General features: G+C 44.0%; 2 protein-coding genes across 4 annotated transcripts in view; both read left to right on the top strand.

Annotated features, from left to right (window-relative positions):
• The window catches only part of arhgef11 (Rho guanine nucleotide exchange factor (GEF) 11), a 21,281-nt gene extending 3,080 nt beyond the window's left edge, over positions 1-18,201 (top strand). The window contains 38 exon segments of the mRNA XM_086024211.1: positions 698-747; positions 829-886; positions 976-1,154; positions 2,267-2,338; positions 2,409-2,516; positions 2,604-2,652; positions 2,737-2,777; positions 2,847-2,939; positions 3,524-3,592; positions 4,381-4,485; positions 4,555-4,653; positions 5,765-5,807; positions 5,891-5,987; positions 6,097-6,219; positions 6,426-6,449; positions 6,531-6,657; positions 6,724-6,817; positions 6,947-6,976; positions 8,197-8,329; positions 8,407-8,610; positions 8,684-8,731; positions 8,824-8,972; positions 9,995-10,135; positions 10,211-10,287; positions 11,367-11,492; positions 11,571-11,688; positions 11,782-11,930; positions 12,152-12,227; positions 13,117-13,272; positions 13,352-13,433; positions 14,162-14,239; positions 14,318-14,364; positions 14,443-14,562; positions 15,217-15,366; positions 15,462-15,610; positions 15,612-15,842; positions 16,638-16,725; positions 16,802-18,201. Coding sequence (XP_085880337.1) covers positions 698-747; positions 829-886; positions 976-1,154; positions 2,267-2,338; positions 2,409-2,516; positions 2,604-2,652; positions 2,737-2,777; positions 2,847-2,939; positions 3,524-3,592; positions 4,381-4,485; positions 4,555-4,653; positions 5,765-5,807; positions 5,891-5,987; positions 6,097-6,219; positions 6,426-6,449; positions 6,531-6,657; positions 6,724-6,817; positions 6,947-6,976; positions 8,197-8,329; positions 8,407-8,610; positions 8,684-8,731; positions 8,824-8,972; positions 9,995-10,135; positions 10,211-10,287; positions 11,367-11,492; positions 11,571-11,688; positions 11,782-11,930; positions 12,152-12,227; positions 13,117-13,272; positions 13,352-13,433; positions 14,162-14,239; positions 14,318-14,364; positions 14,443-14,562; positions 15,217-15,366; positions 15,462-15,610; positions 15,612-15,842; positions 16,638-16,725; positions 16,802-16,854 — 3,836 coding nt within the window. The 3' untranslated portion in view covers positions 16,855-18,201.
• Positions 18,202-18,970: 769 nt separating this feature from the next.
• Positions 18,971-24,318, top strand: LOC147151022 (uncharacterized). Of its 3 annotated transcripts, none has more exons than XR_015084808.1 (8): positions 18,971-19,152; positions 19,878-19,937; positions 20,033-20,230; positions 21,351-21,461; positions 21,717-21,983; positions 22,052-22,131; positions 22,430-22,501; positions 23,566-23,610. XR_015084808.1 is itself a non-coding variant. In XM_086022860.1 (8 exons), exons 1-8 carry the CDS (start codon positions 19,017-19,019, stop codon positions 23,625-23,627), a joined length of 1,014 nt encoding a protein of 337 aa, XP_085878986.1. In that variant the 5' UTR covers positions 18,986-19,016; the 3' UTR covers positions 23,628-24,318. The 3 variants fall into 3 exon arrangements, 2 of the variants coding, with proteins under 2 accessions (XP_085878994.1, XP_085878986.1); XM_086022860.1 differs by having other exon boundaries at positions 18,986-19,152; positions 22,052-22,159; positions 23,566-24,318; XM_086022868.1 differs by lacking the exon at positions 22,430-22,501 and having other exon boundaries at positions 18,973-19,152; positions 22,052-22,159; positions 23,566-24,318.
• Positions 24,319-24,620: the final 302 nt, after the last annotated feature.

Here is a 24,620-nt window from a genome sequence, read left to right on the forward strand (position 1 = left end):
TCGAAGCACGGGGGCCCCCCACATCATTTTATGTGGGCCGCCAAAGTAAAAATGATGTGAACCAACTTTATGTTCTTGCTATAAAAAAAAAAATTGTAAATTGCCTTCACTCTTCAAAGCGTTGAGATATTGCAAGCATTTGTTCTTACCAATTCCCCTTTAAAAACAAATGTAATAATATTTGAACAAACAGATTTTACTGGCCTCTGATTGCAAAAGGAGTTATCAATTTGACAAGTCATGTTGACAATGAATGGATATGTAATATGAGGCGATCATACATTTGTTTAATTTCGCAGTCATAACAGCCCTCTGAAAGAAACCAAACAAACAAAAATGAGTTTGACACCACTGGTCGAGATTAATTTAGTGCTTAAGGAGTCCAGTCCACACGTTTACATTTAATGAAAAATGAAAAGTTGAAGTGATTAAGCCACAGATAAGTTGACATTCTTGTTGTAATCTAATTTAGTCATATTTTATTGTAACACAGATGCATTTAAAAAAAATACATGGGGAAAAGGACCTTAAAAAAAAAGAATCGCCTATTAAATCCCAATTGCGTTATTGAGGAAAAATCGTTGAGCTGAGCTTGTACTGAGTTACGTTCCAAGACGCGAAGAGTCGCACACAGGTTAGCTGCTACTTGTTGCTGAATCAGTGTTTCTCTTATCCTCCCACTCATTTGTCGTTGCAGGCGGCGCAGCCGTCAAGGCCGGAGTCCAGGAAGGAGACCGAATCATAAAGGTGGGCGCTCCCTCGGGGCACACGGCCAATGGAGAGCTTCGTCGCCGCTTACTTCCTGTCTGTCCCTCTCCCGTCCTCCAGGTGAACGGTTCGCTCGTGTCCTCCATGTCCCATCAGGAGGTGGTCAAGCTCATCAAATGTCAGTTCAGCGAATTAAAAAAAAAAAAAAAAAAAGCTGTGTTTTTACTAGTATGTGTCTTGACGCGCGTTGTCTCTGTCATGACACAGCTGGAACGTATGTCGCGCTGACACTACAAGGACCGCCCCCTTCGCCGTCGTCCTTCCCCGCTGAGCCCACCCTCAATCAGAGAACACTTACTGGTGGGGAGACTCCACCCACACCACCTTTACTGTCAGGACTGATCAGCACCCCCTCGCAAAGAATCACTGGACCCAAACCACTCCAGGTCAGTGGGGCTCTTGTGTCCTCACCAGCATAGATTTAGATTTTCGGTTGGATTTAGATTATTATCACCATAGTCGGTCATTTATTTCATTTTGACTTATGTTTTTTAAAATCACTTGGTTTTAGATATTTTTTTTTAGCGCTGTCACGCGATTACATATTTTAAACTAATAATCGCAAAATGTTACATAATTGATCGCGATTAATCGTATTTTTCAACCACAATTTTTTCCGAAGCTTGGAAGCGATATTTACCTGAGTAAAATCTTGCAATTAATGTGGAAAAAAAATAAAAGTATATTTTGATTCAGAGACTGTTCTAATAGCTTTCTTTGATCCTTGAATATGATTCTTTTCCTGTAAAATACAGTTGAATGAGATACACCAAAGACGTACAACTAATATGGTATTTGAATTTGGCTGTGCAAACTGTGCAAATTATTTTGGATTTCTCCAATGAGCCGCCGAGCAACTTTTCAAAGTAAAACTACGTGAAAGTCTTTGCGACAAAGACTCTCCTCTAAGTTTGGCTGCACAGTGAGCAGAGGTCAGCCGCTACAGGAAGTAAATAAAACAGAGTTAACTGAGTTGATTTTTTTTTTTAGTGCGTTGTAAAATTTGAATTCATCTCAATAGTTAATGCTCTGACTTGGACAGCCCTAATTTCTTTCAAAAATGTTTTTTTTTTTTTTTTTTGCTTCAGTTTTTATTAATTTTACTAATTAGTTTTACTATTATTTTTTTAATATATGGATTGTTTGTTGAGTGCATGAATAAAAAACAGGTCACTAAGTATTGCGTAATAAAGTAGACGACAATTCTCAAACGACCTTCCTTGTACGGACGTTCAACATTACCAAAATAAATCCATTTCAAAGGAACCCCTAAAGCTCTTGTATGATATTAATTGACAACAGCGACTGACATTTTTGCCATAATTCTAGTTATTTTTATCAACATAAGATGTAAGCATTTTTGTTTTTATTTCATTCATGAAAATATTCTTTTCAACATCCGTTTGTTATTTCGTTAGTTGTCGAGAACTCGCATAACCTCGGCCCTCGCCTGCGTTTTGAAGACTTGTCATCATCGTAATCGTCATCGGTGTTTTAGGACCCGGAGGTGCAGAAGCATGCCTCTCAGATACTCAGGAAGATGCTGCACCAGGAAGAAATGGAGCTGCAGGTAACGCCCGCATGGCGATGACATCACAGCGGGCCTCGCGTCAAACCCTGCGCTGCCGTGCGCTCCACAGGCCTTATTGGGGGAGCGGTCGCGGAACCCGTCGCCGTCTCTGGAAGAGCGAATCGAAAGCGCCAAGAGGCGAGCTCATCAAGTCCGCGTCAAGCTGCAGCAGGACGTGGTGAGGATCCCCGCGCCTTTACGATGGCCGTCAACGTCTGCCGCTTTCCCCCCTACAAACCGTTTTGTCCCTTTTGTGCGCTTCCAGGAGGGAATGCGGACGGAATGCGTCACTCGCGTCACCACGGCGGTCGAAGGTTCGTGTCCTCGTGCGATCGGTAAAGACATCAAGGTAGCAACTCTTGCTAAGACTCATATTCCTCCTACTTCTTTCCCTCCAGCAGGGCGTTTGCCGGCGGACTCGAGCGAGGGCGACGCGGAGGTAGGCTGCCCATCTTCCCGCCTCGCACCCTGGCATGTTTGTGATTGTGGCCCTCGCCGTCCCTCCCAGGCCTTTGACAGTCCCCACTCATCCCCCTCACCTTCCTTCCGGAGCCTTCTACACCGACGGCAGAGCTCCGACACACACCCCCTCTCTGATTGGGTGAGCACTTCCTGTTTGCTGTGATCTTACTTCCTGCCTTGTGACTGCTCGGACAGACGGAGGAGAGGGCGCATCTCGTTTCTTTTAAGTGCAATCCACCTTTGCATATTGAGGAGAAAAATTGAAGGAAAAAAAAATCTGATTTGTTTTTTTTTCTTCCAAAAATCGTTAAGCCTTAGTGTACACCATGGCTGAAATGGAAGTCGTGCAGCTGAGTGATTTTAATTAATTTCCACGTGAAATAAAAAGCGTTGAGTATACGCAACAATTCAGCCGCAAGGGCAACTCATTTGTGATACGCGGCATCTTCAATTGACGTCTGCATCAAATATCGAAGAGAGACGGTCTCATTCCCCAAGCATTTGTCCCTCCTCGATCGAGGATGTTGCAAATAAAAGATTGCGAAGTACTCACCGAGCGTCAAGTAGAAAGCTTGTCCGCTGCATGCCTTCCTCACCTCATCATCATCATCACAACCCCCCCCCGACATACGTACGCAAGTTCACATGTACATGCATGTCTGTTTGAGCTGTCAAGTGTGTGTGTGTTTTTACGTGCATGCGTGTGTGTGTTGGCTTTGGCAGAGCGGCAGGGCCCAGATCATCGGGCCTGAGGAAGAGGACGAGGATGAGGACGGTTACGCGTTCAACGAGGTGAGCCTTTCTTAGCTCCGGTTGCAGCCCGCCATGGACTTGACGCTGCATTCAAGGAAGCTGGGAAGTCAGACCCACCCACTCGGATTGTCCCAGTTCTAACCTGAAAGCATTCGAGGCGAATGTAAACAACAATGATGGCTGATTCCGATAAATTGTTTGTTTTTCTGGTTCGTCGCAACACATTTTGACCTTCAGCAAACCTTTGTCATAATTTCCTTCGTTTCTATAAAAAAAAAAGAAATGCCTTGTCTTCAAAGCATCTCTTTCATTTCACCAAATAACTTCATGCGGGCAGTACAAAGCACGTTGTGTTACATAGTTATTTCAAATAGCTAGAGAATGTAATAATAAAGGAAGAAAAAGAGATGTGTTTATAATCTTGCGAATTATGCATTGCCATTTCCGGCATTGTCAAGTCATGTCATATTGAAGCCGGTCGCTGAACTTGGGGTCCTTTCTTTTTTCCGACTTGGCAACTTGGACCTCCCAATTCAAAGTGCAATTTTCCTGGTTGGAGCTCGGAAAAATCCAACTTCACACCTGCCTTGAATGCAGCAAGTTCTCTGCTTTCTTTCATTGGTTACCTTTCTAATTTTTGGACCTAATAGATGTTTAAAAGCGTTTCCTTAAAGATGAAATGCAAATGTACGTAAATATGAAATGCAACTGAACTGTGAAAAGTTAAAAAAAAAAAAAAAAAAAAAAAAAAAATCTGGATTTCTAAGAAAAAGTTTAAGCGCTGACATGATGCACAGTTTGAACATGAACACTGTTCGCCCATGCAGATGGACGGCCCCTTCCAGGACATGGAGCTGCTGAAGTCGCGGCCCGCCCACATGACCGTCTTCCTGAGATACGTCTTCACGCAGCTGCTGGACCCCAACCCGCTGGTCGGCTGCCCTGAACTCTGTGCACTTTTTGGCTCTGCGGTTCCCTGACGTTGTCTTTGCGCACGGCAGCTCTTCTACCTGTCGGTGGAGGCGTACCTGAGCGCCGCGCCCAAAGACGCCCGCTCTCTGGCGCCGCAGATCTGCTCCCATTTCCTTGATCCAGACGCCGTACGTACAGACGCAAGTTGCCGACGTGAGGATGTTCATGCAAAATAACATTATGCAAGACGAGTTTTCCTTTTTCTCCCTTCTGAAATGCGAAAGTAATACAAGTCAATACTTGTTTATTGACAGATAAAGTGAGCGGCTATGCGTTGATAAGACTAAACCAGCTAACTAGGAATAAGACAAATATTCAGTAGTACAAGTTTGGAAGTGTGAAAATACACAATTGACGTTGCAAACGGCAACGCAAAAACGCTTATTTCAAGCCTTGCTTGCACCAACACAATAAAATTTATATTTGTATTTATTTGCACATACAAAAAAAACAAAAACAATAGAATAACCAAAACATTTGAAGAAATTGTGCCGGTGAGAACAGAAAACCCATGCAGGGTTTATAGAAAAGAATTCACCTCATTATACAGTATATCGTCATATTCAGAGTACACATTTGTAATCAGTATGCAAACAAAACAAAATGTAAAATAAACAAAATATATATATACATATACTTAAAAGAATGATTGGAATAATGAACAAAAATAAGTAACTTCAGAACACCATGTTTAGACACAGACTGTTATCGCAAAGAACATTTTGGACTTGAGTTCCACTTGAATAAATTACCATTCATTAACGGTTACAACAATAAATACAGGAAAGACAGAACATTTGAGTTTTTACTTTCTTCTTTAGTATTTGTTGAGAGAGAGAGAAAAATTGGCCCTTTTTTCCCCCCATTGGGTGGGGGGGAGGGGTTTTGAGTATCATTATCTTTGTCTTATGTTGTAATGTGTTAATGGGGAAAAAAAAAAAAAAATCACAAAAGAACCTAGTTTGTCATGGCACTACAGATGGGTCTTGTTTTGGTTCTGGATGTTTGTCGTTGGACCACCGCAAAATCCACACAAATGTTGTAGCAGTTCTTGAAATGAACACGACATTTGATTGCTTAGCATACCTTTACCTTGTACAGATGGAATACTTTGAGCCTGTTTCATAATTGAAAGCGCTTTGAACTAGCCACTGTGCAAAAAAAAAAAAAAAAATACAGATGACAAGATTGTCTCCCAGCCTCAGTCGCCACTAAACACTGCATTCCTTGACGTTTCAGCCCTTGAAGCTCAAAGTACCCGAAGACTACCTTACAGACATCGGTAAGAAGAAAAACGAGAAGGAGAAAGAGGCAGGGCCTCTTCTGGCACGCTCCCTCGCCACTTTGTGCATTCTCTCCCGACAGAGAGCCGCTTACACGCCCAGGAGGACATCCGCGGGCCGCTGTCGGAGCTGCAGCAGCAGGTGCTGCCCCACATCCAGGACCAACTTCTGGACTACAGGTACGTCAGGCAGTTCTGGCAGGCGCCGTTTACGGGTGCCGAACTCGTGCTGGCGTTCTTATTTTAATTTTTTTTTTTTTTTTTTTTTTTTTTTTGTGGTTGGGGGCAGGAACAAGCAAATGATGGGCCTGGGCGCGCTCTTCGGCGAAGGTGACTTGCTGCTGCTGGACGGAGACCCGATGAAGGAGCGTCAGGTGGTGGACAAGCAAGTCACCGCCCTCTGGGAGATCCTGTGAGTGGACGTGGGGCACTCCAGTCATGTGACTTGACTCAAGTCCGACTTTAATCCATGACTTGCCTGGCTAAAACCGAAGTTTAGTGGGGAGTCACCGCGCTTGATTTTTGCCACAATAACCGGCTTAAAACTTGAGACTTGAAACTTAGTCCCGCCCTCTGCCTTCTGTCCTGATACATTTGCCCTTTGTGACCCTGCCGCAGGTGCAAGCACGAAGAGGACAAAAGGTAAAAAAAAAAAAAAAAAAGGCAGCAAAGTCCGAGCCCGTTCTGGCCTGCCGCACTCTGCATCCTCTCCTCTTTGCCCAGCTCCCCGCTGGCGTCGGCCGTGCTGCTTTACCTGCGCCACGCCGGCATCAAGCTGCGAGACTCCAAGGTCTTCCCCGGTTTGAGCACCGAGAAGGAAAAGTGGCTCACGTTTCTCAAGGCAAAAAAGGTAAGAAGCGTCGGCGCCGGCTGGCGCGCCGCCGCCGCCGCTTCATGTCCGATGTGGTCTCCTCAGCCGAGCAGCAGTAGGAAGGACAAAGATGGCGAGGACAAAAAGCGGAATCCCATCCTGAAGTACATCGGCAAACCTCGGAGCACGTCTCAGTCCAGTAGGCACACAGTCAACATCGTTTTTTTTTTTAGCATTGATTATCGACTATTCCATATTAGTTTGATTTCTATTTTTTTTTTTATTTTCTCATTGTGTGCTTTCTGTCGGCTTCTTTTTGCTTTCATAGCATTCCATGTCCCGTTGTCCCCCGCTGAAGGTACTTTTTTTTTTTTTTTCTCTCCCCTCTTGTCCTCACTACCTGTCCTCATTCCCTCACATCGTGCCGACATCCTGCAAGGGCTGCTGATATGGCCCGAAAAAAAAATCTCGTGGCTCGGTTTTTCAGTTTACTAGGTTTTTTTTTTCTTCTCCTTTTGCGATTACAAAAAGTAAATGGCAGTGACATTATTCCAAACTAGTTTTTTTTTTTTTTCCCCCTTCCGGGAATTCCCTCCGTTCTCCTGAATAATAATAAGTGTTGAAATTTTTGTTCCCCAGAATTTTTTTTTTCTCCAAGCATTAATTTGCATCAATTTAAAGAAATAGAAAACATCTATATACAGATTTGGTGAAAATAAACACAGTCCTTAATAAATTAATATTTTAAGTAGGGCCCGACCAATTAATCGGCCAGCTGATTTAATCAGCAGATATTTGGCTCTTTTGAAATCAGGCCAAAATGTGGCAGATTTTTGCAGCTTTTTTTTTTTTTTGTAAAACACATTAACACATTACAACGTACAACAAAAAAAAGCGCACTTCCCTCGAAAAAATATTGCTCAATTTTCTCTTTGTTGTTGTAAAGTGAAACAGATATTAAAGGACAAGGTATTGTAAAGCAGTCAAATGTAATGCCTGTAATTCATATCTTTATTCTGTGTGTTAAGTGTTAAGGCGCCCCAAAATTTTCAAAATGTATCACATATATATTTTTGAGATAATCTGCCGATTAATCAGTCATCTGAATTTTATTCTGCCAAATATTGGAAATGGCCTAAAAAAAAAAAAACATCTTTGTTACCCCCTAATATTAAGCGTTAAAAAAATTAAAACAAGATTGAGTCCTCAAACTCTGTGGCTCGGCTGCTTCATATGCCTTTTGTCAAATTTGCGTTTGCTAGTACAGGAGAGGCCAGGCAACCTTGGCAAAATATTTGTGACTTGGAAGCACATACCTTGGATCAAACGTTTCCAATATGTCATAATTCTATTAGTGAAAACAATCTCAAATGGTTCCACTTAAAGCAGGAAATTAAGAGAGTTGTTGGAAAAGTGCTCGTCGTGCCCAGCCCTACTTCCTCTCTTTTGCTCTTCACCTCCATGCTTGTAGTTTGGACTTCATCTGGTTGGAGTCTTTATCTTTCCGTTAACCTTCATCTCACTTGGCAAGCAACTGCAGCTTTGTGCGTGTATGCGTTTCCGTGCGCGTGTGCACAGTGCGTCCAGGAAGCGTCAGGAACATCATTCAGCAGTTTGAGAACCACTCCGAGACCGGGGCCGACGACGGCGGCGGCGGCGGCGACCCGCAGATGGCGTCGTCCGGCGGCCTGGGGGAAGACGGCGTGGACAGGTGGGACATGCGACGCCGGCCGGCGAGGCGCGTGCGGCGGCTCCGTGACGTCAGCTCGCCGTGTTGTACGCTTGCAGCCCGGGCGCGTTGGTGCGTCTGGCGCGCAGCGAGTCTTTGAAGGCTCAGGGGGAAGGTCGGCGGCGCGGCGTGGCCTCGTGCAGCGAGTCCGTTCCCCGCTCTCGCAGCGACGTGGACATGGAGGACCCTTGCGAGGAGAGGGAAGGGCCGGGCTTCAGACTGCAGTACAGCGCCTCATCGTCCGCGTCTGGCAGCTCAGCCAGGTTGGGCGGCGTTTCGTACCCTTAACCTATTCACAGTGCTTCACTTTTTCTTTTGACCTCTTTTTACTTTCAGGTCTCTGGAAAACCCCACGCCGCCGTACACACCGCGCTCCCTCCGCAGGTGACTCTTGACGCCATCCCTCGCCAGTTGCGAATCCAATGTACAGAAGTGATGACACGAGTACCCGTATCCATCCGAATACGCGCGCGCAGGAGCACGGAGTCCCCGTTGACCCTGCTGCCGGACGCCGGCGCGCCCGAGGAGGAGGCATGCGAGGGTCACAACTGGCAGGAGACGGTGCCGCATCAGCTCTTGGCCACACTCAGCCCGAGGGAGGTGGAGCGCCAGGCGGTCATATACGGTGCGAGTCCAACCGCAGTTTGTGTGTATGGAAGGAATTACTCACTGCAATACACACAGTGCCTTTAACGAATAATTTAATGGCAAAAGAACTGGCAAAAGAGTGTAAAGTGTAAAGAGGTCTGAAACATTGGGAACACAATTAGCTCATTCACTGCCAGACATTTTAAGACCCTCGTTTACCCTAACGTCAGGGGCGGAGCCAGAACGTGGCTAATGGGTGGGCCCGGAAAAATCAGGGCGGGCCTGAATATTTCTCTCACTGAGCACAATCCTCCTATCACGATACAATGTGTATTCAAATAAAATGATCAACTGAATAATATGAAGTTCAGATCTTCCTTAGACGACCACAATTATGCCATTCTTAATATTCAATACAATAAAAAAACACAAATTCCCAAATAATTTAATAATTTACAAAACATTTAAAAGCATTTTTTTTTTTTTTTCGTGAATTCCAATGGATGGGCAGTCTGTCAATCTGGGTGGGCCTGTGCACACCCATTCCCATCTGTGGCTCTGCCCCTGCCTAATGTAAAAAAAAAATAAAAACAATTTGAAAAATAATTTAAATAAATTCCTGGGATCGAATGGCCGGACTGTGAAAAGACAAATAAATGCGTCAATGGCAGTGAATGAGTTGAAAATTTCACCCCAAAAAAGTATAGGGAAAGACAGCCCAACCGTGAATAGCCAAAATCAGCACTTAGAAAGGTTTGTTTTGTACTGCAGTTGCCGATGATTGCTACAAGATGGCCACAAAGGACTACTTTTATCTCACTGATGCTCCTCCACTAATTTTCAACACTTCCTTGTAAGGCTGAACGATTAATCAAATTCAAGTCATGCATGTTATAGAATATAATCTTCAAATCACACAACCTGCAGTTTTGAAAAATAATCGCTTATTAAATCGCAATCGCAGTATTGAGGGGGGAGGGAGGGGATTCGCAACTAGGTGATTTTTCCAAAATCGCTTCAGCCCAAATGTAAAGGTGTCGGATGTCTTGCTGTTGGCAGAGCTCTTCACAACTGAGGCGTCGCACTTGCGCACGCTCCGAGTCCTGGACCAGGTCTTCTTCCAGAAGATGAGAGCCGTGCTCAACGCCGACGAGCTGGCCTGCATCTTTCCCAACCTGCCGCAGGTTTACGAGCTGCACGGTGCGTTCGCCTCCTGGCGTCGCTGGCCCGGGCCGGGGGGGGGGTTGGCCAGTTTTAACGCCTTGCTGTTTGCAGCCAGTCTATGCGAGGCCATGAGGAAGCGGCGAGAGTCTGTCATCGTTCAAGACATCGGCGATGTCATGTTGGCGAGGGTGAGCTGACTTGACCTGGAAGATTGAAAAATGGAAATTGAATTTTATTGCCGTTGCATATGTCACAAGTGCAGAGAAGCGAAATTAATTTAACAGTTTCAACACGTCTAAGAGACATAAAAAAAAAAAAAACAACGAACAACAGAGGGAGACATAACAGAGGGTCTAACTAACGGCTCGCCAGGTGGCAGATTATTTGATTTATGAAAAAAATAAAAAGGGGGACAAAAACAGCACTTGAATGTCGCCGTCTATGTTGCTGCTCCGCAATGTAAAAAAAAAAAAAATACCAATCACAATTCTCTTAATTGGAGTTTCTAAGGGGGTGAACATTTCCGGTATTTGTCCAGAAAGTTTTCCGGTAAATTTTCGTACGAAGTTTATATGGAGAATTTTGGAAAACTTTAGTTGGAATATTCCATCAGGCCAATGTTTGCGTTCAAGCCAACTGGCGATCACCTTTCGGCCGTCTTATGGTATTTTAGAAAGAAAGAGCAAAAAATATCCTATAATAACCTATAACATAGATACGTTTGTTAGCAAATATTTTAGTCATAGTTTACAGCAAAAGTTGCATGTTGGCCAAAGTTATTATCGCTCACGAAAAGTAACGAAAAAACTCATATAAAATTAATGACATTTTTTAAAAATTAAAAAATATGAAGCTACACCATGCGTTTGTAAAACTAACTATAATTACATCAAAAATGTCCTTTGTTTCAGCTTCGTCGATGAATATCATCAGCTTTTGTGGGTGATTTTAAATGTACCGTATTTATTTTGCTGTTGCTGTACGTCTGTACTGACAAAGGAAAGTCAAACAGAATTGTACTTGAATTTGTTACACAATACTTAATTGCCTTTTATTTTTATCTTGCACTTGGCAAATACTCTATATATATATTAAAAAAAAACTAAAATGAAGCATTTTGGAAAAAAAACAACTACCAAACCTATCAAAACAAACTGAATTTCAAGAAGAGAAGTCAAAATGGGAAGAAGAAAAAAAAAAAAAACGACGCTGAAAAATCTCAAACTGATGTGATAAAGGTGACGTGTGTTCTTGTGCCGACGTCCAGTTCGAGGGCACCGCCGGCGAGGAGTTTGAGGAGCAGGCGTCGCAGTTGTGCAGGCAGCAGTCTCAGGCGCTGGAGCTGATCAAGAGCAAGCAACGCAAAGACCCCCGCTTCGCCCACATCGTGCAGGTCGGACGCCGCCCCTAAACCCCCCCCCCGACCAACCTCCCCGAGACGCTTTTATGCCTGACGCTGCCACTGGTGCAGGAGTGCGAGGCCAGTCGCCACTGTCGCCGCCTGCAACTCAGAGACCTGCTTGTGTCCGAAATGCAGAGGTTGACCAAGTACCCGCTTCTTCTGGACAACATCATCAAGCACACTGAGGGTGAGCACTCCGCACCGCGTGCGCGCACAGCTGTACGGCTCACATGCTTTTTTTTTTTTTTTTTCCCCCTCCCTCCTCCCCTTCCCTACCAAGTCACCTGCGCCGACCTTCCCGCCCTGCAGCGGGCTCAGGCCTGTTGCCGCGGAATCCTGCAGGCGGTCAACGAGGTGGTCCGGGAGACGGAGCACCGCCACCACCTGAGCAAGTACCAACGCAGACTGGATGTTGCTCCGCAGTTCAAGGTAATCCACTAGCCTGGGGGTCCCGAAGCTTCCGCCCTGGTTCGTCTAAAATAATGATAATTTTAAAAAAAAACCATTTTTTTAAAAATGAACCCATGAAGGCAAGGTGAACAGAACTTGGTTCTGGATCAAACGAGTTGTATTTCCACGAATACGGAAACGATTGTTTACCCTAACCTCTGTGTTATGTCCAAATGTTTCACTTCCCGTCTTGTTGGCAGGGTCTGGATCTGAGCACCAAGAAGATGATCCACGAGGGTCCACTGGTCTGGAAAGTCAGCAAGGACAAGCAGTTAGGTCAGTGGAGAACAAAGCACACCGCCCCCGTCTGTCGCCAACTCGTGTGAATTGGTCATTTCTTTTCTTGAGTTTGAAGGAATGGACAAAATGAAATGTTGGCTCTCAATAGTTTACTTTAAATATTGTTGGGGAAAATACATTTCAGCATAATAATCAAAGGATTGTTATCGAGGCATGTTCAGTGACCCTTTTTTTAGACCGATTCACCGATACCGGGTACTGATACCACTAGTACTTTTGATACATAAACTTTCAATCATGGCAGTGACAGAATATTTTGAGCAAATACCTTTCTTTCTTTCTTTCTTTCTTTCTTTCTTTCGGTCTCATCAGCTGTTAGGTAAACTTACTCTGTTAAACACAGTTGAAGCTGGAACTTGTTTTAGTACATTACTGATCTACAGTGTGAAACTGTAACTCCAAATATTACAAAGTATAGCAACAAACAAGTAGAAAGAAGTAGGCAACAGATGAGTACATATAGACAGATCTGTGTAAATTAATATATCAATGTTACCTAAACTGCATTCAACAGCAAAATTGGGCCTTATTAATTCACCGAATAATACTAATCTCTCATTCGCAGTCACTGTGTACAGTAATTATATGCATGAAATACCATAATGCCGAAAGTCATCATACCGTCCAAATTGGGTTAGCAAAGGTATGAGTTTCCGTAGCAACGCGCTAAGCAATAAAAATAAGCCTGATAATGCGTCTTAATGGCCACGTGAAAGGAAGGCGGAGGGTGCAATTCACATACCCCCAAAAAATGTCATGCCAGCCATGCATGCCGGTATCGGTGGCTGCTATCGGCAGCTTTTAAGACCACCTGATGCACTGAAACAACAGATTGTCAAATGTCCACCAACCCTGCCGCCGTCAGACGTCCACGCGCTGCTGCTGTCCGACTGCCTGCTGCTGCTGCAGCGCGGCCCCGACGAGCGTCTGTTGCTGCGTCACCCGTCCCGCTGGCTGGGCGGCGGCGGAGACAGCCCGCTGGTCAACCTGGACGCGCTGCTGGTGCGCTCGGTCGCCACAGGTGAGCTCGGCGCCCCGTTGTGGACCGTGCGTCACCTCGTCAAACTCCTCAAACTCCTCCCTCCTCCCCTCCCATGCAGACAACAAAGCGCTCTACGTCATCAGCACCACAGAGACGCAGATCTACGAGCTGGTGGCGGGGACGGCGTCGGAGAAAAACACGTGAGATCTTTTGGCCAATTTAGGCTATGTTAGCACTGCAGGTCAATTCCGAAGATTTTTGTTTGATTTAACTGCGACCCAGGCTTCTTTCGTATGTGGATATTTTGTCTGAATTATTTTGAAAAATAATCTAAATTTTTTTTTTTTTTTTTTTTTTCAAATATAGATAATTTTAATATTGTGATTGCGATTTCATATGTGATTCTTTTTTTCCAAGGTCATCTTCCAATGTACTTTTTAACAAACACAAGTAATAAAGACGGGCCCGGATCTAAGGGCAAAGAATTGAACCTCAAAATGGTTTAATTTGCCTTAGCTGGCACGTCAAACAATATCAAAGGGGCTCATTTTGTTTTCACCTTCACATTTGTGGTTTTGCAAATAGTGTTTGCCAACAAAACAGAATGAGTGAAAGAGCAATCGATTTGGCAAAGCAAAGTGTAGTTTTACAGTGTACTGATCCCACTGTTTACAGTAAACAAATCATGCTTTTTTTTCCCCCCCCCAAACGAATCCACTTATCATCTCTTGATATACATCATCAGCTGTTGTTTTCTGTGACCATAAAAAGCAAGATTTCTCATTCAATAATTTTTTTTTCCCATTTACAGTGTCAAGCATATTTGTATTCTGCCACCTAGTGCCCGACAGTGCAATAACACCTCAAATAAGCAGCAGGCAGGACAAACTAGTTGAAAACTGTACAACTAAAAGAATCTGTGTCTCAGCTGGAAGGACTTTCTGGAAAAGACCATCGCTTCTGCCGCCAGCCCACCGCCGGTCAATCACGGCTCAGCAGCTGTGGCGTAAGTACACGCCCTGGTTGTACATTGGCTTTATCGAGGGGGCGAGGCTTAAAAGTGTTGGTGTCCACGCCCTCCCAGTCTTGGCGCCACATCCCTGGTGGAAGCTGCGGCCCCCGCCTACGAAGGTACGCGGCGCTCGGCCCGTTGCCTTTTTAAAACCACAGCGAGACGCTCACCATCCCACTTGACTCGACTTCCTCCAGAAAATGCTGCGAGAACGCACGCCGACGCCGCGGCCATGTCTGCAGCTTGTGACCCAGCTGGGGCGTTGTACTGCGATCAAGTTCACGCAGTGGGTGTGGCCGAGGCGGCGTTGGAGGACGGTAAAGAGCACAAATTTCAAGTCATTCTCGTTTGCTTTTTCCAGAATGTACATATATTATTCCCACGCACTTTTTTTTTTAACAGCGCTAAATTAATCAATCAAACAAATAGAAGCAGCTATTTAACAGACGTCACAGCAGAATTTACAACACATTGTACTTTTTTGGGGGGGGTGGTGTCCTTTCTAAAATAAAAAGATGTAATGTGAAAATAGTTACATTTCTGAAAATCATGTTAAGATTTGACTTAAATATTGTAATATTACGACTTTATCTTGGGGGAAAAATATTTTTTTCTCATAAGATTGCAATTTTATGACTTTTTAAGGGGAAAAAAATTCTCAGAACATACCAACCATTTTTTTTTGTTTTTCCCCTTACAAGTCACTTTTTAATCACAATGGTTTTTTTTGGGGTACACATTGTAGTTTTTCTTAATTAGCATTCAGAAGCACTTTTCTTTTTTGTATGGAGAAAAAAAATGTTGATGCCAATTAATGCTCAGGGAAAAACTGGGGAAAGTAAAACAAACAGCAAAGGGGATAAAATCGATTAAAATTGGAAATGTGCATTTTTGTGCAGAAAATCTGACAATTCAGACTCCCATTCAGTTTAATCTTGCTGTTTCCCCCCCCCCCCCCTCTTTCCCGCCAGTGCAAATGCTGCGTCAGCTCCTCTTACTCGATGCGGACGAGGACAGCTGGAGCCACGCCTTGCGAGACTCGCCCAATGAAAGCATGCACAATCTGAGCGGCCACCAATGGGAGGCGGCGCTGTGCAGCAGCGCTCAGGTCCTACGGAAAGGTTAGCGGCTAACCGTTAGCTGTTTGTAGCCAGTTTCCCCCCCCCCCCCCCCCTTCCCCTTTTTCCGACTCTTCTCTCACACGCACTCTGCTTAGCAGCAGAGGCGGCTTCTTCTCACGCCGATGATGTCGCTGAAGACGTCACGCCGGAGTCTGAGCGGTTGTCGCCGAGCCGGGCCGCCTCGAAGGGTAACGCTTACCCCCGGCGGCGTTGTCGTCCGTGTGAGGTGAGCGGCTTGCCTGATTTGTTGTTTGCGATGGCGGACAGGAAACGTCTTCTACCTGGTCATGCCCACCCAGCCAGGTGAGAGTGCCACCGACCCGACTGATGAAGAGACGGATCGCGGCCTGGAGAGTGAACTGTCGGCGGGTCGAGAAGAGGAGGTGGAAGCGTCATGGCAGAGTCACGTGATCAAAAATGTCGAGGAGGTCTTCCGCACCATCGAGAACTTGACGAACAAGCTGCGTCAGCTCAAGGTCAGTTCGCGGGCGGCCATTTTGTCAACAGGCGTTTTTCAAGGGTCAACTTGTTTGCTTTGCTCCTCACCACAAAGTGAAAAGCACAATTAAGTTAAATGCTCCACACTGTTTACTGTATATTTACCCAAACCACATACTTTCTTACAAAAGTGCAAAACTGCATACACCTGCTAACAAACTAGCATCAAAATTACAGTGATGAACCTTTAAAACAATGGATATTTGAACACAAACGGTGCATAAATACTCATAGGCATATATTCTTTATCCTCTTTGAAAGACGATAAATATTACTGCTGCTTAGTTGCTGTTGTTCTTGTGTTTTCTCAGCAAATAATTATAGATTAATATGTATTATACTCCCCCCCCCCTAGTGGCCAAGGCGCAAACACCAGAAGGAGCAGCACAATTTGCGACTAATCGATGTCACGCCCTAAATGTCACTGTGGAGAAATAAAGTCACCAAAATAAACAAAATCGTTGGTACCTCTTTGTTAATGAAAGGAAAACCCCGAGTGCTCACAGAAACAACTCAAAGCTGGCAAAAGCGATAGATAAAAACCGAATGCAAATTAACCTGTGAAAGTCAACAACTCTCTCCTTCGCTTCTTCTGGTCCATGTTTAGTGCGTTAGGCTGGTTCCTCCCTTTGCATCACATCAAGCAACTGCTGACGGTTAAATCTGACAAAAGCAATGTTGAAATAAAAATGTCATGAAAACCAGCAACTCTCTCCTTTGCTCCCTCTGATCCGTGTTTAGCGTGTTACGCTGTTCTCTCTCTCTCTCTGCAGGACATCGAGGGGGAGCACCGCAAACTGCTGACGTCGCTCCGAGAGCCGCCAGCCCGTCGGGAGGAGGAAGACCGCGGCTCGGCGGACGGTGAGCGCGCAACACTTTTCGGCGGCTTTTTCACATCAGCCCTCCCTCCCTAACGCGCTTTACGTTCATCCCGCAGGCAAGGAGGAGGCAAGTCCCGCCCAGCCCAGGATTCAGTCCACTGGATTGTGAGAGCCACTGGAAGCACCCCAAGAGTGACCTCCAATCACCCAGCACTTTAGCCACAACGCAGACCCCCACGCCCCTTCCAACCCTTAGCCGACTGACTGTGTTTAGCATGTCTTAGGCCAGCGGTTCTCAAACTGGGGTCTCCGGATAGCTTGCGGGTTTGCAAAAATAATTTGCAATAAATTATTATTTTGTGTCATTTATTAAAGAAGTGCATAGCTACTGTACATACGAGGATGGGCGCACCAATTAAATAAAGATATGCAACCAATTACTACTCCTTACAGAAGCAAATTTCTGCCATGCCATGAAGAAGAAAAAAAAAAACTTTTACGTGATAATTTTTACATTATAACATGATAAGTTATGTGAAAACACGCAAAGTTTGATTCAACTCACTGGTGGAGTCGTTTTGGTGTCTTACAAATCACTTACGTGGGATGCAACTATGCTAAATAATTGAAAAAATAGGCCAAGTTTTTAAAAAGGAAGTAATTGGTTTGTTGATTTCAAAAGTGAATCCTATCAAGTTATTTTGTGAAATGTATCACATTATACACAGTGAACTGGCTTTTTTTTTTTTTTTTTCTGGTGTGGCAACAAGTCGCTTTCGTACTACTCCGTACCTTATTTTTGGGCCAATAAAGGCGCCTATCCCGGTGTTAAAGTTGTGACGGATAAAGTTTCATTTTTGAAATGCACGTTTTAATATTACCTGAAATTTGGACTCTGATCTCATGTTAGTTTGATTTTATCTTTTTAAAAATGTGTGTTTACTCTAAGATTACCACCTTTTTTCTTGAAAAACATGACTTTATCCCCCGAAAATAAGATACTTTTTTTTTTTTTCCCCCCCACTGCTTTGACATTTTCGGCTACACGTGATTGTCAAATTTCATAGGCGTTACGATTTTGAGGGAGGAGGACCCAAAAGTTTGAGAATCCCTGTGACTTAGGCCACGGCCATGACTGACTGAACCGCTTAGCTTAGCATCAGGACGTAGTGGGAAACGAACAGTGCTAAGTAAGCTATGCTAATCTTCCCAGCTGCTGCTGGTAGTCATCACATAAAAAAAAAACAAAAAAAACATTTTTGCTTATTGTTGTGTTGTGGAATCACAAATTAAAGCCACGCCGCCGTCTATCACTTCCTGGCGGACAGACGCTACCAAAGTCAAAACATCCGCCGAGTGTGGCAAATGACCGGAAGTGATCGGTGAGTCTACCTCCATGGTCATATACGGGCGCTCTGGCGTAGTGTTGTTGTTTTCCAGGTGTTGCACAAAGTAATTCTACTGTAAGTTGTGTCATGTTTCCTGTGTTTGTGACATTAAAATCACACAAATCAAAGTGTGTTTTTGTTATCGGCGGTGGATGTGTATATATATATCTGTATATGAATATATAAAGAGGGGGGAAGTCAAAATTATGTTAACAGTAGTATTAGAGGAACCATGTATTTCGAGTTTACTGAAGGAGAGCAGTCCATGCTGAGTCATGATGCAAAAAAAAAAAAAAAAACGCCGATCAACAGTATGGTTTAGTGCAATGGCATACGTCTCACCTGGAATATTTGATATTACACCTTTTTATTCTGTTCTTAAATTTCTTGATGTCTAACTTCACTTGACCTTGTGGAAAATATCCCTTACGTCTAGTAACGTGACATTATGGCACACTGGCCTTCTAACGTTAATCATGAACTGTCCAGACATGGTGTCTTAGTGGGCATGTGAGAGGATGGCGATGGATGCAATTCACACGCAAACAAATGTTCTGTCAGCCGTACGTGTCAAGTCAGTGGCTAGTATCGGCAGCCCTCACGAGGGCCCGATACATTGACCAGACTGGTAAGATCGGTATCGACCTGCTACCAATACCTGGTATCGATGATTGATTGCCCATCCTTACATGATATAAAGTCTAATGCGCTCTTTGTGCTCACAATTACGTCCATGTTCCTAGTGGTGAGCATTCAGTCGCTATCCGGCTTAAGGGCCATGTACTATACTAATACTCTTGACCTCACTAGTAAGACCGAGTAGATCGACCGTGTCTTTCTAGTTCTCGAAGGTTTTTAGCTCAGGGCGTACGCAGCCTTTCATTTAAAGTTCCTGGAAAATATTCCTCCCCAAAATGTGCGTCATCTGTCACTTCCTGAAAAGATGAGTGATTTATCATGCGGCGCACAAATAGGAAGTGAAAGGAGCAATGGAGCAGGTCACGCAACTAAAGCGATGAGTCCACCTCCGAGAGCGCAGCGTTCCTCCGCCGTCATGCCCCGAGTGGTCGTCGTTCGAGGTAAGAACTATGAAACACAAGGTGATGCTATGTGGCCCCTTGTAACCAAATTCAATCTTGTGACCAAATGTGAAGCTTTGCGATGCTAACGCGGCGTTGTGAGCAAATGCCATGCTATGTGACCAAAAAGCTAGATTCTATGTGATGCTGTGTTTCGTGATACCTGTGATGCTTTGTGACCAAATGTGACGCACTGTGATACTATGTGGCACGGTGTGACCAAATCTCAAGCTATGTGACCCAATACGATCCGATATGTGACCAATTGATGCGAGCAAATATGATGCTGTGGCGAAATGTGATGTTATGCGACCAAATAACGTGTGACGCGGGGTTATGTGACCATTGCGACTGACAACATGTCAAACAACTTATGTATATTTGACCAAATGTGATGCTAGGTGGTCATGTGACTAAATCTGATGCTATGTGACCAAATGTGCATGCCATGTGGCGCCACAGTATGTAGCCCTGGGCGATCAAATATGATACTATGTAATTAAATATGAAATTTGGTGGCACTATGTGACCAAATATGATGCTAGGTGACCGAATGTAAAGCTATGTAGCCGATTATGATGCTATGTGGCTATGTTGACAAAATATGATCCCATGTGGTGTAATGTGACCAAACACAAAGACGTGATAGAAAGAAAACAAATGATTGATATCCGCCTCAACCTGATGTTTTTTGGGGCTAACATGTGATGTCATCACCACAACAGAGCTCGCCCTGGCTGCCTTATTGGTTTTGCTGGCGTCCTCGTTTGAAGCGGCTGCTAGCGGTGAATGGACCCTCTTTTACGCTATGCAACCAAATGTAATGCCATGTAGTGCTACGTAATGTTATGTGGCACTTTGCGACCAAATGTGGTTGCAGTGCTTCGTTTCAAGCAGGTGGCCTACCAGGGCGAGGACGTCACGTTGTCTGCCGGCAGCGACCCGTCCCGGGAGCTGGCATCCATCAAGTGGTCTGTGTTTTTCAACCAGACTTGGATCGCCACCTTACACGGCGGGAAGATAAACACGGAGCGCTTCTTCCTGTTCAGGGGACGACTCGCTCTCAATGCTTCATCAGGTGAGCGCCGGCGACCTCCAAAATATTATGTGTATGTGTGTGTGTCTGTACTGCTGTACATCCGTAGCCGCATAACAGAAAGTCAAACAGTTGTTCGAGTATTGTAGTTTACCTATTGGACAATACTTAGCATTCCATCTGACTGATGGACCGCCCTCACATGCACAAATAACAAAGATCAGATATTACAATACTGTAGGTGGGGGTATGACAATCATGGGTTAGTCAGGCTCAGAGCAACAACTAATTAATGAGCTAAGAGCTAAAAAAAAAGTAGCTTACAGAAACCGTTTTACAGAGAAGTTCTTGTGAGTTACGTTTCACATTTCTATTTTTATTTTTTTGGAGAGAGTGGGGTTAGGAGGTTGTGAAACGGTATTTTGCAGGCCCACACTCCATTTCAGAAGGTGCACCAAAAATTGTTTGCCAACCGCTAAAAGCCAGAAGGAGAAGAACAACACAAAGAAGATGAAAAAGTAAATGACGTCGAAGTGGAAGAAAAATTATCAAATAAAAATGTGTCAATTTTTGTCATGACAACATTATTTCAGTTTGCACAAGGACTAGGAAGCATTTTAATCTGCCAGGATTGTACCTTTGGCAACAATGTGACATGGGATTCTGTTTAACGTAGGCAAAACTTTAAAGTAAAACTTCAGAGTGAAAGCGGCAGCAGGCTCCCATATAACAGTTCAATAGATTGGCAAATAAGTGAATGTCAAATGTGTATGTGAGTGTAAAGCTGTTTGAGCAGCAAGCCGACACAATTATGAGGTACATAGTGCACTCCATTTACCATTTTAATGAAATCGGTTTAGATAATGGATGGATGGATGGATTTTTCATGTGTTGGACCTTTTTTTTTTTCCAGCTTGATGGTTGAAATAGCATGACGGACTGACTGACAGACGACTACGGTTTGGTTCAGCTTGAAAGAAAAATGACAGATGATAGGTATCCTGGCTGCTCATGGATGACGAATGACGGACTGGCCAACTAAATACCCACCTCTGATACTTATTGACCAGTTTTCTTTTTATCTTGCACTCAACAAATATTCCATATTAAAAAAAAAAAGATACTATCACTAAGGTTTGACCGTATTTGCGATTATCATCAGGTGACCTGACGATCCGCAACGTGAGCCAGGAGGATGCCGTGGACTTCAACGTGGAATTTGTGGACACGGAGAAGCGCAGCGCAGAGCGAGTGGTGACACTGGTGGTGAAAAGTAAGTTGGCAGGCGCCGCGTGAGCTTGATAGCATACAGCTAACATCCACCACATTGTTCTACTGGTGCGCTGAGCTAGCTAGCATACTGCTAGTAAGGAATTCTATTCTTAAGTGCAATAACGAGCTGGTGAGCTAGTTAGCATACAGATAACCCACATCTTGTTACATGGAACAGCCTTATTCCAGCTAGTTAGCATACAGATAACTAGCTCACCAAATCGTTAGCTCAAAGTGGTTTGTTCTCCCCTCTCAGGACAACTCCAGAAACCGAGCATACGGACGCTCTTCTACGTGCATTTTGACGGCGGCTGCTGGCTGGGACTCCACTGCTTATCCCCAGATTTGGATGCCAACCTCGCTTGGGCACTCGAACCCCCGCTTCGGACTGCCTACAACATGTCCGACCCCAACGGCAAGGCCGGAGTTGTTTTCGCATCCCTCGCCTTGGGCAACGTCACGCACTTCACGTGTACCTCCAGCCGCAATCCAGAGAATGTCTCCGACAGCATCCGTGTGGAGTGTAAGGCTCCCTGGCCGGTATGTCTGACCACTTCCTGTTTTGAGCGAGCTCCGCCTCTTGTGTGGCAGGTGTGACGGCATCGGCGTGGCGGCCTCGAGATCGGAACAGCCTTTTCATCTTGGCGGGAATAGTTACCGTCGGCGTTCTGGTGAGCGTCATACTAAAGAACTTGAGAGGTGAGCGCCAACATGTTAGCATGCAGCTAGCAGTTATCGTCAGCACACGGCAGTAACGTGAACGTGTTTACAGGTGAAAATCAAACTCAAACTTAGCATCTTTCGTAGGCACGCAGCTAGCTCAAAAGGAGCATGTCGTATCCACCCACTTTTATCTATGTTTTTACGACAGTGAGTCGGGTAAAAATCTCTCGAACATGCTATTTTTGGGACAGTACACATTTTTTATTTTTTTGTAAAGCCCTTATGTATGGTATCTAATCGCAACAGGGGTGAAAAAAGGAAGCGCTAACATCATGGCTCATGAATGCGACCATGATCCTCCACCCAAGCACCAACAAGGTAAACTTGTTAGGTAAACTTTTCAAACAGTTTCAGGCTTTTACTTACACGTATTATATTGTTATTATACATAGTATTATTATATTATATTATTATTATATACAGATCTGGGCATTCCATCCCAGGGACGGGATGGCCCTTCCGTCGTCACATTGCACATGCATATTCTGCCCTCTAGTGGTTCAACACATGTAATACCATGGATAATGCCACAGGAGTCAGGACGCCATTTCACTGACTGACAGAAACATGCCCAACCTGTCTTGTGTATGTAATCTAGGATAGCAATTTTGTTTTGTTAACTAACTGTTAACAGTTAGTACCTTATCCCTTTGCATGCGAAGTATGTCCTTGTGTAGGAGATGTTTGGACCGTAAAAATCTCTACTCGCGTATACAGTTAAACGACCCGGAAGTGGAAGTTTTGTTTTCCTCTTAAAATATCCTTGCGTTATTTTGCACTAATTATTTTATAAAAACTGAAAACATCTTGCGTTAAAACACACACGTTTTGCAATAAAATGCAATTTTATTAGTGTTGCGTTATTATTCAATCTTAAATATTCTCTTGATGTCCCCTGACTTGCTCCAATTGGCATCATCATCATCATTATCATCATCATCATCATCACATCACGACGGTCATGTGTTGCAGCTAAATGCTATCTTGTAAACAATTCAATCCACTCACGATACTCCCAGTAAGTGGATGTGCACAGGAAATTAGCCATCTAATGATCTTTTAAATTAATGTTGAATGAGTGCACAGAGTTTTTTTGGGAGGACTGGGGGGGGGGGGCGGACCGACGGAATGCGCTTTAAAAGGGCAATGACGGACGGGGTTGGAGGATGATTATTTTTATGAATAAGGATGGGGAGAGGACGACGGAAGGGTACCCTGGTGGTGGACGGAGGACGGACTGACAAAAAGGGTAAAGTGCCCAGCTCTGATTATATACACGATATACGATATTATTATATGTATATACAGTATGTACACACTTCCGTGCATTTTAAACACATGAAATAATGATTGCTAAAAAATGATTGATGGTTTCTCAACAGATCAAGAAGAAGAGGGAGGAGGAGAAAGAAGAGAAGCAAAACAAGTAGAAGCCAATGGATAAATGGTGTTACATTATTTTTGTCATTGTTGGTCTACATTACATCCGAAACATATTCACAGCGCGTCCCCTTTCCCACATCTTGTTATATGGAACAGCCTTATTCCAAAATGGATTCAATTCAAATCAAAATTCTACACACAACACCCCATAATACCGATGTGGAAAACGACGATCCTGTCTCGGAGATGGAGATCAGTGTTGGGAAGCTGAACTTGAGTAGACTTTTCAACTATGGGTACTCTACTTGAGTATTTATTTTTTCTGATTACGTTTTGTTTTTACGCCCTACTTTTGAAACCACATATTGCTGCTCATTTGAAGGTAGTAACTGTCAAACAAACAAAAAAAAAAAGAAAGAGAATGACATGTCCATTTAAAGCAACTGAATGTAATTGGAAACTCCATAAGCCCGTGGGCTAACAATTAGCATCTTTGTGGCGGTGTGGAAGTAATGGATATGTGAACACAAATGTTGCAGCAAAACATTTAATCAATACTCAGGCATATATTTTATATTCTCGACAAAGAACGACTTATTGCTGCTGCGCTGAGAAGCACAGAGAGGACCTGAGCCTCCAGTACAGTATATCTGTATGTCTGTCTTATCTGTCTGTATTTATTGTCATTACAATATGTTTTTCTAAGGTATGCTGTTTTGTGGCATTTTCCTCATTAAAAACACATGACAAAATGTTGTTTTTCAGGTGGTGGGAGGCTGGTATGAATTAATCTCTAGGCTGTACTTGAGTGCAATAAGAGACTGGTAGAAAGGAGTACTGACTTAACTATTAAGAAAATGGTCAAAAGTACAGACAAATGTCGTTAAAGCGGAAGTCAACACAAACATATTTTTTTCAAGAATATGTTCCCAACAAGCCCACTAGTTGAAACACGGCAGTCTGATTAATTATGCGTTTGTGGAATACAAATTAAGCAGCAAAATGCACTCGTTTTTAGCCATCTCTGGGGGCGGCCATTTTGTCTTCTCTCGAT

Source organism: Filicampus tigris, chromosome 2 (assembly GCF_054856515.1).
Source record: "Filicampus tigris isolate MCC_2025a chromosome 2, RoL_Ftig_1.0, whole genome shotgun sequence".
Taxonomy (NCBI): domain Eukaryota; kingdom Metazoa; phylum Chordata; class Actinopteri; order Syngnathiformes; family Syngnathidae; genus Filicampus; species Filicampus tigris.

Excerpts from the sequence above, each read along its gene's own strand:
- LOC147151022 (XM_086022860.1), top strand. The coding sequence starts at position 19,017 with ATGAGTGATTTATCATGCGGCGCACAAATAGGAAGTGAAAGGAGCAAT. Across the intron at positions 19,153-19,877 it reads CCGAGTGGTCGTCGTTCGAG|AGCTCGCCCTGGCTGCCTTA; the intron begins GTAAGAACTATG and ends TCACCACAACAG. Across the intron at positions 21,462-21,716 it reads GGTGACACTGGTGGTGAAAA|GACAACTCCAGAAACCGAGC; the intron begins GTAAGTTGGCAG and ends CTCCCCTCTCAG.